This window comes from Melospiza melodia, chromosome 8 (genome assembly GCF_035770615.1).
Source record: "Melospiza melodia melodia isolate bMelMel2 chromosome 8, bMelMel2.pri, whole genome shotgun sequence".
Classification (NCBI taxonomy): domain Eukaryota; kingdom Metazoa; phylum Chordata; class Aves; order Passeriformes; family Passerellidae; genus Melospiza; species Melospiza melodia.
This window is the reverse complement of record NC_086201.1, coordinates 1,051,076-1,070,019: the sequence shown is the minus strand read 5'-3', so window position 1 is coordinate 1,070,019 and position 18,944 is coordinate 1,051,076. Positions and strand designations below refer to the sequence as shown.

At 51.2% G+C, this 18,944-nt stretch overlaps 1 protein-coding gene across 2 annotated transcripts in view; it reads left to right on the top strand.

The window, feature by feature from the left end:
* The first annotated feature begins 2,356 nt into the window (after nt 1–2,356).
* GALNT13 (polypeptide N-acetylgalactosaminyltransferase 13) overlaps nt 2,357–18,944 on the top strand; it is a 41,229-nt gene continuing 24,641 nt past the window's right edge. The window contains exons 1-7 of one of the 2 annotated variants that reach the window (XM_063161488.1): nt 2,357–3,096; nt 6,618–6,675; nt 10,892–10,991; nt 11,663–11,892; nt 13,178–13,346; nt 17,090–17,256; nt 18,503–18,710. In XM_063161488.1, coding sequence (XP_063017558.1) covers nt 11,751–11,892; nt 13,178–13,346; nt 17,090–17,256; nt 18,503–18,710 — 686 coding nt within the window. In that variant the 5' untranslated portion in view covers nt 2,357–3,096; nt 6,618–6,675; nt 10,892–10,991; nt 11,663–11,750. The remainder of the gene's footprint in view (nt 3,097–6,617; nt 6,676–10,891; nt 10,992–11,662; nt 11,893–13,177; nt 13,347–17,089; nt 17,257–18,502; nt 18,711–18,944) is intronic. The other variant, XM_063161489.1, reaches the window with a different exon arrangement.

The window sequence follows — 18,944 nt, the reverse complement described above, 5'->3', positions numbered from 1 at the left end:
CACGTGGGAATCTGGAATTAGAGGAAAAGTTCTGGGACTGCCAGGCTTAAAATTTAGCATTTTTATTAGCATTTTCCAGCTAATTTCAGAGTTTATTGCTCTCTCCTTGCTGTTTCCAAAGGCTCCATGGAATTTTGTTGCACACAATTAAAAGGAAGTTTTTGGGGAACATTGAATTTTTTGCTGTTTCCTGGAAGTTTTTAATTCCAGCAAAACTTGGATTTTTGGTTTCTGTACAAAACCCATTCCCCCTCTCCACTCATCCAAAGCTTTTTTAGGAGGGAATTTCTTTCCCCAACTAAATTTCTTTTTCCTTGCTGGAAAACCCAGGAATTTTAAGCTCCCTTTGCTTCCAGGTGTGGTGTCCTGGTTCTCACCTCCAAAATCCTGGAATGCTCTGGAAGGGCCCTCCCAGCTCAGCCATTTCAGGATTTTTCCATGAGTAAAAGAGAAGGATTTTCCTGCTGGGACTGGATGAAATCCACCATGGAATTCTGCTGGTTTGCCCAAAGGCAGGGCAAAAACGCGGAGGAATTTTTCAGGATGTGCTGGGGAGAGAAAGAGGCCCCTAAATAATTTATTAAATATTTTAATTAGTGAAAAATGCCTTTGTTGCTTATTTTATAAGGGGAAAAAAAGATTTTATTGTTAATTTTAAAAGGGAGAAATGTTTTTATTGCTTATTTTACAAAGGGAAAAAAAACCTTTTATGAGTTACTTTATGAAGAAGATAAAGGGATTTATTCCTTATTTTATTAAGGAAAAAAATGCTTTTATTCCCTATTTTATAAAGGGAAAATGCATTTATTGCTGACTTTATAAAGGAAAAAATCCTTTTATGACTAGTTTTATAAGGAAATATGCTTTTATTGCTTATTTTATACTCAAAAAATGCTTTTATTGCTTATTTTATACAAACAAAAATGCTTTTATTGCTTATTTTATAAGGAAGAAAATGTTTTTATTACTTAATATTTAAGGGGAAAATGGTTTTTATTGCTTATTTCTTATGGTGGAAATATTTTAATTAATTACTTTTTTTTAAGGAGAACATTTTTTTTTATCGCTTCTGGTTTTGGATGAGGAACAAAATCCAAAGTGCCAGGAGGTTTCTTGTGTCAAATAATTTCTGTTTGTGCGTTTGGTGTTCATAAAAAAATGTAACAACACTATTATTATTATTAATGTTATTATTATTATTATTATTATTATTATTAATATAATAATAATAATAATAATAATAATAATAATAATAATAATAATAATAATAATAATAATGTAGTGTTATTATTTAATTCCCAAGAACCAAACGTGGGGAGTCTGGAGTTTCTGGCACTGCTGGTCAGACAGGAGGGGAAGAGGAGGGCAGGGATCCCTGGAAAACCTCGCTGGAGCCAGGCTGGGAGAGCTGGGAATGTTCCCCTGGAGCAGGGAAGGCTCCAGGCAGAGCTCAGAGCCCCTGGCAGGGCCTGAAGGGGCTCCAGGAGAGCTGAGAGGGGCTGGGGACAAGGCATGGAGGGACAGGAGCCAGGGAATGGCTCCCAGTGCCAGAGGGCAGGGATGGGTGGGACACTGGGAACTGGGAATTCCTGCCTGGGCTGGGATTCCCAAAAGCTCCAGTCTGGGCAGTCTTTGCCCCGTTCCTCCCGCACAGAGGGATGAGCAGCTTTTACCGTTTGGTTTGCTTTCCTGAGAGCGAATTTCCCTGCAAATAAAGGTCAGGGAATTCCACCCAGATGCCGGCAGGAGAGCTGGAGCCCCTGGGCCTGAGGGGTGGGAATCTGGAATGGCCCTGGGATGAGAACCTGCCCTGGTGCGGGCCTGGAATCAACAGATGCGCTCCAGGGTCCCTGCCTGCTTCCCTGGGCTCCCCTCGGCCCCTCCAGCCTTCCCCTGCTCCCTCAGCACCTCATTCCACAATTCCCAATCCCCTCACCATCCCAGCCTTCCCCTGCTCCCTCAGCACCCCATCCCACATTCCCCACATTTCCCAATCCCCTCACCATCCCAGCCTTCCCCGTCTCTCCTCAGCGCCCCATCCCACATTCCCTAATCCCCTCAGCCTCCCCTCACCATCCCAGCCTTCCCCATCTCTCCTGAGCGCCTCATTCCACGTCCTCTGATCCCCTGCTTTTCTCACCTCTCCCTCCCGCATCCCTCTGCTCTCCTCCTCACCGCTTCCCACGCTGTCCCACCCCCCTCAGCATCCCAACCTTCCCCCGATCCCCTCTCCATCCCCGCCGCCTCCTCTCCCTCCCCATCCCCGCCTCTCCCTCCCTCCCTCCCTCCCTCCCTCCCTCCCTCCCTCCCTCCCGCGCCGCCTCCGCCCCTTCCCTCCGTGCGCGATTCGTGAGGCCGGAGCCGCCCCCGGCACCTGCCCGGCCCTCCCTCGCCATCCCTCCCTCCTCCTCCTCATCCTCTCCCATCGCTCCCCGCTGCCCCCGGGCCCAGCCGCAGCATCGCGGGAGCCGCGGCCATTGCGGCCGAGGCGGGGCCGCTCCCGCTCTGCCCCGGCCATGAGGAGGAGGAGGAGGGCGGCGGCTCCGCGCTGAGCCCCCGCCGGAGGCTGAGAGCCCCTGGATGCCGCTGAGCCCCCCCAGGACTGGCGGGGCTGAGCCCTCGGACACTGCTGAGCCCCCGGACTGGAGCTGCTGAACGTCCCCGGACACTGCTGAGACCCTCCAGGATCCTGCTGAGCCCCCGGACTGACGGGTCTGAGCATCCCTAGACCCTGCTGATCCCCCAGACTGACGGGTCTGAGCACCCCTAGACCCTGCTGAGCCCCCGGACTGGAGCTGCTGAACGTCCCCGGGCACTGCTAAGACCCCCCCTAGGATCCTGCTGATCCCCCCGACTAACGGGTCTGAGCACCCCCGACACTACTGAGCCCCCCACGGACGCTGCTGAACCCCGGGACTGGAGGTGCCGGATCCCTCAGGACAGTGCTGAGACCCCCTCGGACTGACGGGGCTGAGCCCCTCGGACACTGCCGAGACCCCCAGGATTCTGCTGACCCCACCGACTGACGGGGCTGAACCCCTCGGACACTGCTGAGCCCTCAGGATCCTGCTGAGCCCACCCCGGACACTGCCGCAGGTGAGGCCGGGGAGGTCCGTGCCGGGCTCCCCTCGCTCCTTCAGCCCCGGCTCCGTTGTCCCCAGGGATCTCCCGGCTCCGTTATCCCGAGGGATCCCCTGGCTCCCGGCTCCGCTCCCCCCGCTGTCCCTGATCCCGGCTTTCCCGGGAGCTTTGGTTAATCCGGGCTCAGCCGGGCTGGGCCGGCGGTGTGCGAGCAGCCCTGAGCCAGCCCCGGCGCCGGGCTCTGCTCGGCAGCTCCCCGAGGAAGGGCCGTGAGGGAGCGCCCGAATATCCCTGGAAAACCGCGCGGGGGCTGCCTGTGGTATGGAGCGGCGGGTTATCCATTGCACCCCTGGGTTTTCCTGCGCTTAGGGGTGTCAGGGCTCCCTGCAATAACCTTTTGGGTTCTGGATTTCACCCCTAGGTTTCCCTGGAATTCTGCTTTGGGCTGCCAGGATTTCCTGGAATCGTGTTTGGGGCTGTCAGGCTTCCCTGGAATAGCACTTTGGGCTGCCAGGATTCCATGGAATAGCGCTCAGGGCTGTGGATTTCAGCCGTGGGTTTCCCTGGAATGATGTTTTGGGCTGTCAGGTTTCCCTGCAATAGCGCTTTGGGCTGTCGATTTCAGCTGTACGTTTCCCTGGAATGATGTTTCAGGCTGCCAGGTTTCCCTGGAATGATGTTTTAGGCTGTCAGGATTCCCTGGAATCACATTTGGGGCTGCCAGGTTTTCCTTGAATGATTTTTTTGAGGTACCAGGATTCCCTGGAATGATGTTTTGGACTGCTGGGATTCCCTGGAATCGCATTTGGGGCTGTCAGGTTTCCCTGGAACGATGTTCGGGCTGGCATTCCCAGCCGCAGGTTTCCCTGGCTGCTTCCCGGTTTTCCCAGTGGTTTCTCCCAGTGTTCACACAGAGCAAGATGCTGGGATGATTCCACTTAAATTCCACTTAAATTCCACTTAAATTCCTCCCGCGTGGACCTAAGATAGAAACAGCCCGCACTGCTGGAAATGGGATTTGGCTCGGCTGTTAACAGCTGGGATTTTCCCAGAAAATCCTAAAGTTGGGATGCCAGCTGCTTTCCCCGCAATCGGGGAAAAGTCCCTTCCGAGCTGACAGAAAATCAAGTTTATTTTCCGTTTATTTTCCCTTTTTTTTCGTTAGAAATTGAATCGGTCTGAATGGATAAAGAGAAAATAACTGGTAAAAGCTGTTTTTAGTCGGAAAATAAGGGCTGGAATTTACTTGGGCGCTGGGAGTAGGGGGAGGAAAGATTAACGGGAGATTAAGGCACGCCGAGAATGATGGAGGCAAAGATTATTTTAACTCTTGGTGGCTGCTGGGCTTTGAGGGCAAGATGAGGCCTTGAAACTTGAGGTTTTAAGGTATTTTCAGGAGTTTTTAGGTTATATTTAGATGGGTTTTGTGTGTTTCTTGGTATTTTAAAAATTTTCATCTTGTGCTGCACATTTGGTGTTTTGTGTTATTATTGAAACCACACTTTAGGAAAATACCAGTATAAAAATCTGTTTTTCTTGAGTAAAAATCTAATTTCTTTGAGTAGAACCCTCATTTTTGGATATAAATCTGTTTTTCTTGTGTATAAATACAATTTTTTTAGTATAACCCTCCTTTAATTGTGTAAAAAACCTGCTTTTCTTGTGCAAAAAAAAAAGTGTTTTTCTTGTCTAAAAATCTGCTTTCCTTGTGCAAAAAAGTGATATTATTTTAAAATCTGCTTTTCTTGTGCAAAAAAAAAAAGTAATATTATAGTTTAAAAATCTGTGGGGTTTTTTGGGTCAAAATCTGCTTTTCTTATGTAAAAAGCTGCTTTTTCGAAGGAAAAATCTGCCTTTTTTTTCTTTTTTTCGCCCCAATTCAGGCTGGGAGGGGAGGGGCACGATCCCACACACAGTTCTGGGGTTTTCTGGCTGTTCCCACCTTCTTCCCACCTGCTCCAGAAACAGCTCCTGGTTTTTAGGAGTGAGAGCTGCCAGAGCTCTCCCCGCCATCTGCACCCCCAGCACCCCGTTCCGTAGGAAATTTGGGCTGCTCTAAATGTGGGAATGTGTGGAAGGGGATGGGGTTCCTTCCTCCTCGTGTTTAATGGGGTTTTGGGTTTGCAGAGTGTGGGGATGCAGGAATCAAACCCCACTGCTTTGGAAGCTGACAGGAAAATCGTGGCTCATGGAGGAAATTTTGGGAATTGCCTGCAAAGAAGGAAGTGGGAGTCTCTCCTTTATTTTTTTTGTGTTAGGAAATTCCAGAGGGTTTTGTCCGTCAGGTGAATCCAAGGAAAACTTTGCCTGGGAGTGTGGGAGATTGAGCTCCGTGTGCCTGCACCTTTATGGACACAGGAAAATGGGTTTGGGGTGTTTTATGCTTTATTTTGAAATCCCACAGACTGAGAGCTGATCAACCCCAACAAATCTGCTTCCCTCAGAGAGCAGGAGATGAGGCAGGAATGAACCAGGGGTGGACAGAGGAGATCCCAGTCTTTCTGTGAGCATGGGTTTGGAGTGGGAGCCAGTGGGATTTAAACAATTTCTTGGTTGTCACAGGGGCTTTTGGAGCTCAGAGATTTGGGTTCTCTCCTGACCTGTTGGATGGGGAAAACAGGGAATTCTGCTTAGGCACAGCTCTGTGGGGCCATCCTGTGCTCCATGGCTTCCTCAGATCCCAGAGTGCTGGGAAGGGACCCCCAGGATCACTGATGCACCCTCAGTCCCACCCTGGCCTGGCATTGCTGCAGCTCCTGCAGCCTCAGGAATGTGCATTCCCTGATTTCCCTGCTCCTTGGGCTCTCTGCAGCGTTTCCTTGGGCTGGAGGAGCTGGAAAACTCCTGCAGGGGGATGTGCCTGATGCAGAATTCCAGCTTTCCCCTCTGATAAATTAAAGGATTATTTCTCACAGCTGTCCCCAAAAAAATTGGGTTCACGGCGGGATGTGAATGGCCCTCGTGGCAAGCAGGAGATCCTTGTGCTGGAGGAGCTGGAGAGCTCCTGCAGGGGGGATGTGCCGAGCTGTCAGTGCACTCAGTGCTCTGCATTCCCTGCAATGTGGGGGCTCTCCCAGCCCTGCAATGGGAACAAACAGAGGCAGCTGATCAGCCTCGAGGAGGCTTCTCCACAGGGACAAATCCTGGGAGAGGTGGAGGTTTGGGAGTGGGAGATGCCAGGACTGCCTGGGAACGAGGAATTTGGGAAGCTGGTGAGCAAAGTGCTGCAATTTGCTGTGCTAGGTGGGCTGTGTTTGAGGGAAAAATCTGCAAAAAGCAGTGGGAGCAGGATTTGAGCTTTTAACATACAGGAAAAGGGGTTGCCCTCCAATGGTTGGGAGTTAATTCCCAAAATTTTGGTTGCTCCTGAGGATCTGTGGCTGCTCCATCCCTGCAAGTGTCCAGGGCTGGGTTGGATGGGGGTGGAGCACCCTGGGATAAAAGAAAATATCCCTTCCCAATCAAACCATTTCATGGTTCTGCAATATTTCACTAAGATTTAGAGGTTTTTAAATCTTTATTTGAATTATCTGCAGCTTTTCAGTGCTTTGCACCAGCGCAGCCCCAGGACTTTGAAGGAGGGAGTCAAGCCAGGTGAGCTCTTCCCAAATTTCCCACCTTGAGGCTCTGGAGCTACTGGGGATGTGGGAGGGTGGAACTGGGGGAGCCTGGAATTGTGTGGCTGTGCCTGAACCAAGCCCCCAAAGGTTTTCCTCCCGAGGTCTGGGATGAGAGGAATTAATGAGGCTTTTCCACTTCGATTCCTGAGTCACAGGAATGAATTCCCAAGGGAAGAATGGGGCTATTAATAAATTTCAGGAGAGAGGAGAGGCAGAAAAAACGGAATTCTTAAAACACAAAACACTGCATGGCTCTGACTAAAGGTACCTGATTGCTTTTTTTCCCCTTTTTCCCCCTATTTTTATTCCTTGCTAAATGTGCAAGAGCTTCCCTGGATTGATTTTGGAGTTTGACAGTTCTGCCATTAAAAGTTCTTCCTTATCCATGAATTAATGAGCTGCTCATGGAATTAAATGATGGTTTTTGGAGGGTGTGTTTTATATTCAGGTTTGCTTAGATCGGTGTAGCCCTAAAATCCAGTTTTAAATTGGAAAGGGGGAGTTTCAAACCTTCCTGGCCAATTTTTTTTTGTGGTGAATCCCATTGACAGCTGTGAGAAATAATCCTGTAATTTATCAGAGGGGAAAGCTGGGAATTCTGTATCAGGATTCTGCTTTTCTTAGGTGGAAAAATGTATTTGTGAGTGATTTAATATCTGCTTGGGAATTTCTCCTGGTGAGCTTCCTGAGCCCTGTGAGGCTCTGGAAGCCTCAAACCCTTCTTGCTGTGGGGTTTTGGGGAGGTTTTCCCCCCAAATCTCCTAAAAATTCCATGAAAAATTCCAATTCTGTTGCCACGGGCTGGGCGCTCACGAGCAGGAGCATCCCTGAGTGTCAGGTGCTGCTTTAGATTTGCCAGCAGGGATTGAAACCTGAATGAGCTGCTTCCAAACCTCTGGAATTCTGCTCTCTGGGATCTGTGGCAGCAGGGGTTGAAACCTGGATTAAGTGCTCCCAAATCTCTGGAATTCTGCTCTCTGGGATCCATGGCAGTGTCCAAGGCCATCCCAAGGATCCCATTCCTGCCTCCAGGCCAGATCCTTTTGTTGGGAGAGGAGCTGTGGGTGAGGTGGGAGGTGCTGGATTTGGGCTCCCAGCGGGTGTGAAGGGCTCTCCTGGCAAACAGGAGATTCCCTGGAAAGCTGACAGTGGAAGGGCAGGAATTCACCTCTGTGAGTGAGTGGGAGCAGGAGTGGTTCCATCCATTCCCCAGCTCTGGGGTGTGCTCTGAAGGCTCACAAGGAAAATAAAACTCAGCCCAGGCACTTTGCCACCCCTCCTTGGGTGATTTCCCCCTCTGCACTTGCAGGGGGATGTCAGGAGAGGAGCAGGAGTTCTGCTCTCCAGGGAATTGGGGATAATCCTGTGTGCCTGCAGGTGAGGTTTGGTTCTCTGTTTCACCAGAGCAGCAGCACAAACAGGAACAGATTCCCAGGGATGTTCTGCGTTCCATTTCCATGGCTGAGCTGCAGACAGAGCCCTGCTGGGCTCTCATCCCCTGGGAAAGCCAGGCTGGGTTTTGAGATCATTTTACTTCTCTTCCTCCATCCTTTTGCTCAGGGGACGGGAGGGGTGTCCTTGTCATTCTCTGTGGGAATGGGCTCCTGGAGGAGCAGGGAAACAAATCCCTGAGAGCAAACCCAAAGCTCCTGCAGCCTGGGAGGCTGGGCTGGGCTCAGGCTGCCCATCCTGCATCTGCTGGACAAACTGGGGGGCACTGGGCACAGCCTGGTACCCAGGGCAGCATCCCTCTGTTGCCAGGCAGCTGCTGGGATGTGCAGCTGGCTGGGGCTGCTGCAGATGTGGCCACATCTGGCAGGGCAGCAGGGAAATCCCTGTCCCATCCTGAGCCTGCTCCTGTCCCCACACCTCAGGTTAAACTGAGCTTTACCAGGCCCAGCTCATGGAATCCCTTCCTAGGGTTTAGGGTGGCATTAAAAGCAGTTTTGACTGGTAAAATGTTCAGCTCTGGTTTAGGTTTCATTCCATGAAAATGGGGATATTTAGCTTGGGAACAATGCTTTCCTGGTAATAATTTGGATTTTGTGTCCTTCCTTATCCAAGCTCAGGGATGTGGGCACAGGTTTGGTGTTCCTGGGAATGCAGGTGGCCAAGGAAAGTTGGAGTCTTGCAGGTTTGTGGGGTCACACTAGGGTCAGGGCAGTTCTGATGTTAATTAGGAAGATTTAATCACATGCCCAGGATGCAGCGGAATTCTGGAATTCAAACCTTGCTGAATCAAAGATCTGGGTGAGAAACTGGCCAACACCTCTGCTTTCCTTTGGGATTTTCTGTGGGAATTTCCATGGCCAGGTTATTCCTGTCCTGCTGGGAATTAGGACACTTCATCCGTGATGAGCCTGAGGGGTGCCAGGGGATTAAGGAGCAGCTCAGGGCTCAGCTGAGCCGGATTTGCAGCAAGTGCCCATTTGGGAATGAAGGGCTTTGGCCTCCTGGAATGAGGCCAGAAGGGCTGGGAGAGCTGGGAATGTTCCCCTGGAGCAGGGAAGGCTCCAGGCAGAGCTCAGAGCCCCTGGCAGGGCCTGAAGGGGCTCCAGGAGAGCTGAGAGGGACTGGGGACAAGGGATGGAGGGACAGGAGCCAGGGAATGGCTCCCAGTGCCAGAGGGCAGGCATGGATGGGACACTGGGAACTGGGAATTCCCAGAGCAGCTGTGGCTGCCCCTGGATCCCTGGCAGTGCCCAAGGCCAGCCTGGAGCAGCCTGGAATGGGGAAGGTGTCCCATGGGATGGAATGGGATAATCCTTCATGTCCCTTCCCACTCAAACCAGTCTGGAATCCTGGGATCTCCAAAATTCTGCTGAGTTTCTTCTGAACACGCTTTCATTTCCTACCCCCAGCCTGTGCTGCTGCAGTTTCCACATTTTCAGCCCATGAAAGAGTCAGAAATTACCCCAAGTTTCACTGTAGAATTAAATTCTCAGCTCTGGTAGGAAAATACAACTCAAGAATTGTGACTTTTGCTGTATCCATGTTTAGTTCACCTTGCAGGGCTATTGGGAAAGGGAATGAAGAGGTTTTCAGGGAGCAGTGATGGGTTCTGTGTTTCTGAGACTCAAAAAATTCACTGTTGGTCATTCTGGGCATGGCATGGCCTGGCTGTGGAGATAACCAGGGGCTGGGGGAGAAAATCCTGAGCAATTGGTTTATATCCACAGAAAATTGAGGTTTTTGATCCAGGGAAAAGGCAAGTCAAGGATTGGAGTCTGGGATTGCCATTCACTTGGATTTGCAGGCTCCATAATTTCCCTCCGGCATTGTGTGGGGCCAGTCCCAGGAAATGCTGGCAGGTTCCTCAGTTTGCCTCCTGGTTCCTACCCCAAATCCTGCTTTTCCTGCTGCCAGCCCTGCAGGGTTTGGGGCAGGAATTTGCCTTGCTGCAGGATAATGGGGTAAAACTTGGTTTATTCCAGGAAGAGGCAGCTCAGAACCTCTGGATTTTTCCCTTCCTCTTCTTCCTGCAAACCTTGTTTGGCTGAATTTCAGTTAAAATAAATCTTGTTTTGGGGAACATTCTTCCTTTTGGAGGTTTGGAGGAGGGGATTTTATAGAATCACAGAATCCTGGGATGATTTGGGGTAGAAGTGACCCTAAAGCTCATCCCCTTCCATGGGCAGGGAATCCTTCCCCTATCCCAGATTGCTCCAGGCCCTTCCAGCCTTGGACACGTCCCAGGATGGAGCATCCACAGTTTTGCTGGGAAATTTGGTTTTTTCTTCCTCATTTTTTTTTCCCCCTATAATGAATCTGTTACCCATGACTGCTATGGAAATGGATTGTGTTACCCTGGAACAGCAATTCCTGAAATTTTAAATCAGTGTCCTGGGAATCCCTCAGCAGGAAGAGCCATTGGTTGATATTTAGGACAGATGGAAATTGTTATTAATGAGGAGTCCATGCAGAAATGCTGCAAGAATAATTAAATAAATCATTTATTTAAATTATTTAAATCACTCCAGGTCTTCCATCCCTTTGGCTCAGATGAAAATGAATTAAAATGGGATGGAAAATGGAAAGATCCCGCTTGGGAATGAGGAGCTGAGGTGGGGAGGATAAGGAAGTTAAAATGTGCATAAAACTGAGGAGGGATTTTTAATTATAAGAAATTTCTTTATGTTTTAAGAAATATGGAAAAGTGATGGGATTTTATTTTTTTTTTTCTATTCCAGGCACTTGGAGAATTGTCCAGTGGCTCAGTGCTGAGGGAATTCTGTGGGAGCATGGCTGGAGCAGGACGCAGAGTGTGGGCACAGAATGCAGGCAGTGATGGTGAGTGGGGGTTGTTAATTACAGAGCTCTAATTACTGATTGCAGCCTCTCAGGGGGAAGAGAGCATGGTGTTCTGTAATGGTTTGGATGGGAAGGGACCTGAAATCCCATTTATCCCATCCACCCAGGGCACTGCCAGGGATCCAGGGGCAGCCACAGCTGCTCTGGCAATCCCAGCCAGCCCAGCCAGGAATTCCCAGTTCCCAATGTCCCATCCATCCCTGCCCTCTGGCACTGGGAGCCATTCCCTGGCTCCTGTCCCTCCATCCCTTGTCCCCAGTCCCTCTGCAGCTCTCCTGGAGCCCCCTCCAGGGGCTCTGAGCTCTGCCTGGAGCCTTCCCTTCTCCAGGGAACATTCCCAGCCCTCCCAGCCTGGCTCCACCCTTTGGAGAGCTGGGTGTGGAGGCCTCGTCTTTAGCTTTGTTTTCCAAACTCCCTAATTCAGGCAGGAGCCCAAACCCACCCTGGATCAGTGACTCTGGTGCCTTTTCCAAGGACTCTTTGGTGCTCACCAGGTGGAGCCCGAAACATTTTGGCAGGATACAAATTCAATGCTGAGGAATCTAAAATCATTATTTGAGGAAAACGAACATTTCAGTGTCAAGCAATGTTGAATGAAAGCACGAATACCCACGAACCCGAGAGAATCTGCTGTTTCTCTGTGCCTGCAGCGGGCCGCTGCTCCCTGCCCGCGTGGCAGCTCCGTGCCGTGGCGCTGTGACCCCGCCGTGCTCCCGCCGCCGCAGGGTGCCAGCAGCCATGAGGAGGTTTGGCTACTGCCGGGTGGTGCTGGCCACCTCGCTGCTCTGGGTGCTGCTGGACGTGTTCCTGCTGCTCTACTTCAGCGAGTGCAACAAGTGCGACGACAGCAAGGAGCGCTCCCTGCTGCCCGCCCTGCGCGGTGAGTGCTGCCCCTGCCTCTTCCAGCTGGTCCTGCCAGGGCTTGCGGGTGTTTGGCTGTCACAGACATCTTCTATGGAAAACCCTTTCCTTAGGATTGTTCCTCCCGAGAAGCTGGGAGGCCTCAGGAACAAAATGCAAGCAATGGTTATCTGCTGCTGTGGGATGCAACAGGGGCATCTGGGATTGGGCTCGTGGGGTTGTTTCTAATTAATGGCCAATCACAGTCAGCTGTCCACACTGTCTTGGTCAGTCACAAGCTTTTGTGATCATTCTTTTTCTATTCTTAGCCAGCCTTCTGATGAAATTCTTTCTTCTATTCTTTTAGTATAGTTTTAATATAATATATATCATAAAATAATCAATCAGCCTTCTGAAACATGGAGTCAGATCCTCATCTCTCCCCTCATCCAAGAACCCCTGTTAACATGGTCACACTGTCACATTTGGCCTCACATTTGTGTCTCAAAATTTCTCTTCCCAGCAGAGCAAATGTCTTTACAGAGCACGACACAGCCCAAAGTACCACGACTCCATCAGAAGGGTGCAAGAGACATTTATTATAGTGACATGTTGCTTTTATACTTTTTCAAGATATCCACATTTACTTAACAGACACATTCACTGCCCATTGGTTACAAGAAAGAAACAAAGTTCTCAGTAGGTGACCAAGAAGCCATGCCATTCTGTGAGCCAGCTGGAGTCCCTGTCTCTTAACTTTCTCTCCTTCATCACATCTCCATGGTGACAACCTTGGTGTCTTCCTCAGGAGAGATACAGGGCTTTCCTTATCTTCAGGAGGCCTTTGCTGGCTCACAAGAACAGCACAGAATGCCTTTCCTACAAGGAAATCCCAGCATCTGCAGGATTTAGTGCTGCTTTGGTGTTGACTGAGTTTGTGTTTTATGGGATGATTGGGGTTAAAATGGACCTTAAATCCCATTCCATGGGCAGGGACACCTCCCAGCTCCCACATTCCAGGGATCCAGGGGCAGCCACAGCTTCTCTGAGAAACTGAGGCTGCCCCTGGATCCATGGAAGTGTCCAAGGCCAGCTTGGATGGGGCTTGGAGCAGCCTGGGATAGTGGAAGGGAATGAATCTGGGAGTTCAATCATCTTGGAATATAACTGGATATTCTTGGATGCAGAGAGGGATAAAAGCTCCCAATGGAGCAGGAAGGATGGGGGTTGGATTTCCAGCTTTCCTTGTGGAAAACCAGAAGCTCCCCTAAGGATAAATCCAATTCCCAGGAGCTCACAGCACCTTTTGCCGTTTGGTTTCCCAGCTGTTATTTCCAGGAACCAGGAGGGCCCCGGGGAGATGGGCAGGGCCGTGCTCATCCCCAAGGAGGAGCAGGAGAAGATGAAGGAGCTGTTCAAGATCAACCAGTTCAACCTGCTGGCCAGCGACCGCATCGCGCTGAACCGCAGCCTGCCCGACGTGCGGCTCGACGGGTGAGGGGCTGGTGTGGGAATGGGGCTGGGACCCAGCCTGGGCTGGGAACGGGGGCTGACACCCCATCCTGGGCTGGGAACAGGGCTGGGACCCCATCCTGGGCTGGGAACGGGAGCTGGGACCCCATCCTGGGCTGGGAACGGGGCTGGAGGCTAGAATCCCGTCCTGGGAATGGGGGCTGAAATCCCATCTGGGAATGGGCTGGGGGCTGGGACCCCATCCTGGGCTGGGAACAGGGCTGGAGGCTAGAATCCCGTCCTGGGAATGGGGGGGCTGAAATCCCATCCTGGGAATGAGGGGACTAGGGTTGGCTGGGGGCTGAAATCCCATCCCAGGAATGCCAGGGATTGAGATGGGCTGAGGGCTTGAATCCCATCCTGGGAATCCTGGGGACTGGGGTGGTCTGGGAACTTGAATCCCATCCCAGGAATCCTGGGGACTGGGCTGAGATGGGGGCTGAAATCCCATCCATCCTGGCCGTGGTGTGGCAGGGACACTCCCACTGTCCCAGCTGCTCCAGGCTGGCCTTGGGCACTGCCAGGGATCCAGGGGCAGCCCCAGCTGCTCTGGCAATCCCAGCCCAGCCAGGAATTCCCAGTTCCCAGTGTCCCATCCATGCCTGCCCTCTGGCACTGGGAGCCATTCCCTGGCTCCTGTCCCTCCATCCCTTGTCCCCAGTCCCTCTCAGCTCTCCTGGAGCCCCTTCAGGCCCTGCCAGGGGCTCTGAGCTCTGCCTGGAGCCTTCCCTGCTCCAGGGGAACACTCCCAGCTCTCCCAGCCTGGCCCCAGGGATTCTGTGGGAATGGGATTTCTCCTCAGGACCCCAGAAATTCCCCAACCCGTTACTGTATCTAAGCAGGACTGGCTCCCACTGCATCCCTGCCCTGGGACTGATGGTTTAATTCCAGCTGATCTGTGGAATCTCACACACAGAATTTCATTTCATTCCCTTTCCATCCTGGGTTTTCTGTCAGGGAATGCCCCTGGATTTCCAGGGTCCTGTTGGAAATGGCCAAGCTGGAGATTTCAATCAGAGCCAGCTCTAATTAGGAGCTATTGATAGACCTTAAACCCAGCTTAACTCACCAGGGAAATGCCTCATTTCGTTCCCAAGGATTTTCTCCAGCGAGGGAAGAAATCCATCCTCAATCTTTTCTGGATGAGTGAGGCTGCAAGTGCTATTCCATGGACTGCTGGAGCATCCTAATTGGATTTTCTCCTGGAGATTGCAGCTGGAATTGGCTCCTGGGTGTGTTCAGTGCTTGGGAACATCCAGGGCTGAGCAGAAACATTGGGATTTCTGGAACAGCTGCCAGGGTTATACATGGAGCTGGAGTTTCGTGGGGATTCTCCAAAGGAAAAAACATTGGGATGTGATCCTGGGTGTGGGCTTGGGAAAGGGCTTGGGGTGGAGCAGTGGCAATGGATGTGTGGGAAAACTCCCTTAAATTGGGAAAATCCTTCCCTCAGATCCATGCTTCAGGGCAGGAATTCTTGATTGGATTTTGAGGTGAGACCAAAATTTGTAATTCCTGAAATTCAGCCCTTAGGGGAGGGAAAACTGGTTTATTTTGGGATAGCCACCCCTGATGCATTTGCTCTCCACCAGGACCTGTTGGATTTGGGGTTTTTCCAGCTCTCAGTCATGGTGGATAAAAAATTCCTTCCTCAGAAGGTGGAGAGATGCTGGCACAGCTGTGGCTGCCCCTGGATCCCTGGCAGTGCCCAAGGCCAGGCTGGAGCAGCTGGGACAGTGGGAGGTGTCCCTGCCCATGGAATGGGATGGGATTTCAGGTTCCTTCCATCCCAGCTCATTCTGGGATTCCCTGATCCCATGGATGAGTGATGGCAATTCTGTCACTCCATGGAATATCCCTGGAATGTTTTCCATGGGCATGGATGCCCTGGGATTGTTGCAGTTCTCCTTTATTCTGAGAAGATGTGAACATTTCCCTTGCAGAAGCACAGTCCTTGTTCTCCTCCCCATGTTTCCCACGTGGGCTGCAGCTGCCTTTGGAGCAGCCGTTTGCATGGGAGATATAATTGGAAAAGAGGAGCTGTCAGCTCCTTAATTAGTGTGAAAATCATGGAAAACAGATTTTCCTCCCTGGCAGCCTCGGAGGGGCCCCCAAGACATCCCTGGAGGGAGGAGAAAACAGATTTTATTTAAGGAAAATTGTTCCAAAGGGGATTTTTTATTTCCCTTTATTCCTGGTTTCAAGGGGCTTGGAATTGCAGGAAATGCTGGAGCAGTTTGGTTAAAATCCCAGATAAACTCAGGGTTATTTTGCAGGGATTTTTTTTCCCAAGGGTGAATTTTCAGGCTGCCTTGGAAGGGCCCTCACCTCCTTCCCATGGTCTCTTCTCCCAAAGGGAATGCAGGGAATTTGGGATCCCACATTTCCCGCAGACCTCTGGAAATGGGGTTTGGGAGGGGGATTTGAAGGCTTTGGTGTGCATGGATTAACTTTGAAAATCCGTGGCTATTTTCCATTTTAAAGGATGTGCAGGTGCTCCACATTGCTGATTTTCCCAGAAATACCCTAAACAATGGAATGGTGCTTGGTTCAGCTGGCAGGGTTTGGTCCTTGAGTGGGAACTTTGAGAAGGCAGGCAGGATTTCAACATTCCTGGTGGACCAGTCCTGGGTCAGCTCTGCCTTTCCTTGGCAGCTCATCCCAGGCCATTCCAGTGTGCTCCAGACCTCCCTGGAGCCAGATCCACCTGGGAATGGCTGTACCTGGAATTCCTGATTAAACAGCTCAGGGCTGGAATAGGATCCCTGGGGTGGAGCCTGGTCCTTGCTGGGAATGTCAGGAATGGGAGAGTGGGATGAGCCCCTTCTCCAGCTCGTGTCATGCTCAGAACAGCTGGAATGCCAGTCTCTGGGGCTTCAGTTTGTTCCTTAATTCATCCCATCAGCTTGAAATGAGGCATGTTCCCCTTGGAGCAGAGCCATGGCTGCTTCCAGGCCCCTTTTCCATCCTGCCTCAGAGCCACTGGAATTCCAGTGTCTGGATCTCCACTTTGCCTGTTTAATTTATTCCTATAATTTTGAACCACCTGGATGTGGAAGCTGCCCCTGGAAGAGGTGCAATGGCTGCTTCCAGGCCCCTATTCCATCCTGCCTCAGAGCCACTGGAATTCCATGTCTGAATCTCCACTTTGCCCATTTAATTCATTCCTATAATTTTGAACCACCTGATTGTGGTGGTGATTTTGAACCAGCTGATTGTGGAAGCTCCCCCTTGGAGCAGAGCCATGGCTGCTTCCAGACCCCTTTTCCATCCCATCTCAGAGCCACTGGAATTCCAGTTTCTGGAGCTCCACTTTGCCTGCTTAATTTATTCCTATAATTTTGAACCATCTGGATGTGGAAGCTGCAATGGCTGCTTCCAAGCCCCTTTTCCATCCTGCCTCAGAGCGGTTGGAATTCCAGTTTGTGGCTCTTCACTTTACCTCCTTAATTTATTCCTATCATGTTGAACCACCTGGATGTGGAACCTGCCCCTTGGAGCAGAGTCATGGCTGCTTCCAGGGCCCTTTTCTGCCTCAGAGCCACTGGGATTCCAGTCTCTGGGATTTTGCCCCTGTAATTCCTTCCCCACCGTTCCCTGGGAGTGGCAGCAGTGCCGTGGTGCCCCCCAAGCCCCTTTTCCATGCCGGGAAGGCACAGATCCCCTGCGGGCTGTCCCTGCTGTGGCCTGACCCCTTTCCCCGTTCGCTGGGTGTTTTTGGGCAGGTGCAAGAGCAAGGTGTACCCGGAGGAGCTGCCCAACACCAGCGTGGTGATCGTGTTCCACAACGAGGCGTGGAGCACGCTGCTCAGGACCATCCACAGCGTGCTGGAGCGCTCCCCGCCGCGCCTGCTGGCCGAGATCCTGCTGGTGGATGATGCCAGCGAGAGAGGTGGGGCTGCCACTGCCCTCCCCGTCCCACAGCCCATCCCCTGCTCCTGCCCCTCAGGGAGGGCTCACAGTGTGGCTCTCACCCGGCTCATCCTGGCAGCGGTGAATTCTAGACGGGGGTGGAAATAATTCGTGGAATCCAGGATGGTTTGGCTTGGAGGAGACCTTTAAATCCAGCCCCTCACCGTGGCAGGGACACCTCACACCACCCTAGTTGTCCAGCCTGGCCTTGGGCACTGCCACAGCTGCTCTGGGGATTCCAGCCCAGCCAGGAATTCCCAATTCCCAATGTCCCATCCATGCCTGCCCTCTGGCACTGGGAGCCATTCCCTGGCTCCTGTCCCTCCATCCCTTGTCCCCAGTCCCTCTGCAGCTCTCCTGGAGCCCCTTCAGGCACTGGATCAGATCCAGCTCAGTAAATTTGATATTCCTGGAAAGGTCAATCCTTTCCTTTCTGTCTCTCCACCCTCCTCATTCCATGTTATTCTGTTTCCTGAATATCCCCACTAAATAATGTCCATAGAATCCCAGAATGGTTTGGCTTGGAAGGGACCATCTCATTCAAACTCTGCCTTTTTTGCTCCTCTTTGCGCTTAATTTCCTTCATTCTTCACTTTTTTTTTTTTTTGCCTTTTCATTTCTGTTTTGACCCCAGACTTTAAAAAGCAAACTCTGCCTGTGGAACTGGGACTCCCTGGGAAAGGAATCCCATCAAGTTCCTTAAATGGAACCAGTGGAATGACAAAAGATCCTGGAGCAGCCCAATGGGTATTGATGGCAAACTCAACCCTGCAGCCACTCCATTCTTCAGTTCTGCCCCATGGAGCATTAATTGAACCCTAATTACTCACTGGATTTCCCTGCTCATTAAGTGCCTTAATGATTCCCTGTGCCAGAAGGTGGAGGAGGATTTGAGCCAAGTAATTCCCATTTTTCCTAAAAGCATGCAAAGAGCTCCAATGGGGAAATCCATAAAAAAAAAAATCCTTTTTTTTTTTTGATTGAACCATCAGCAAATTGTCCAAAGTGTCTTTGTTTTGTGGTTGCTGGTTCATTCCAAGGAACTGATTGTGCTTCATTTAAAATTCCTGAGATATTATCCTGGAATCAGGGAATGCTTTGGCTTGGAAGGGACCTTAAAGCCCACCCCCACGAGATGCTCCAAGCAGGGAGGTTCTGTGACCACCTTGGAATAAAACCTCCCTAAAAAAATCCCGTTTTCCTTCTGTTTTCCCCAATTTTGGCAGAGTTTTTGAAGGCCTCCCTGGAGAACTACGTGAAGAAGCTGGAGGTGCCCGTGAGGATCCTGCGGATGGAGCAGAGGTCGGGGCTGATCCGGGCCCGGCTCCGAGGGGCAGCAGCTGCCAAGGGCCAGGTGATCACGTTCCTGGATGCCCACTGCGAGTGCACCCTGGGCTGGCTGGAGCCCCTGCTGGCCAGGATCAAGGAGGACAGGTGAGGAGCTCCCGGCTCCAGAGGCAGGGATCTGCTCCAGGCCCTTCCCTGGTGCTGAAAAATGGCAATTAAAAGGATTCACTGAGCTGGAATGAAGATAACGTTGAATATTTTTTTGAATTTGCTGCTGATTGAATCAAAATCTCATTCCTGAATAAATGTGGGAGCAGCTTTCCCAAGGTCTGGATCTCTCCCATTCAAAGGAAGCTTTCTCCCTGTTTTTACCAGGAACAA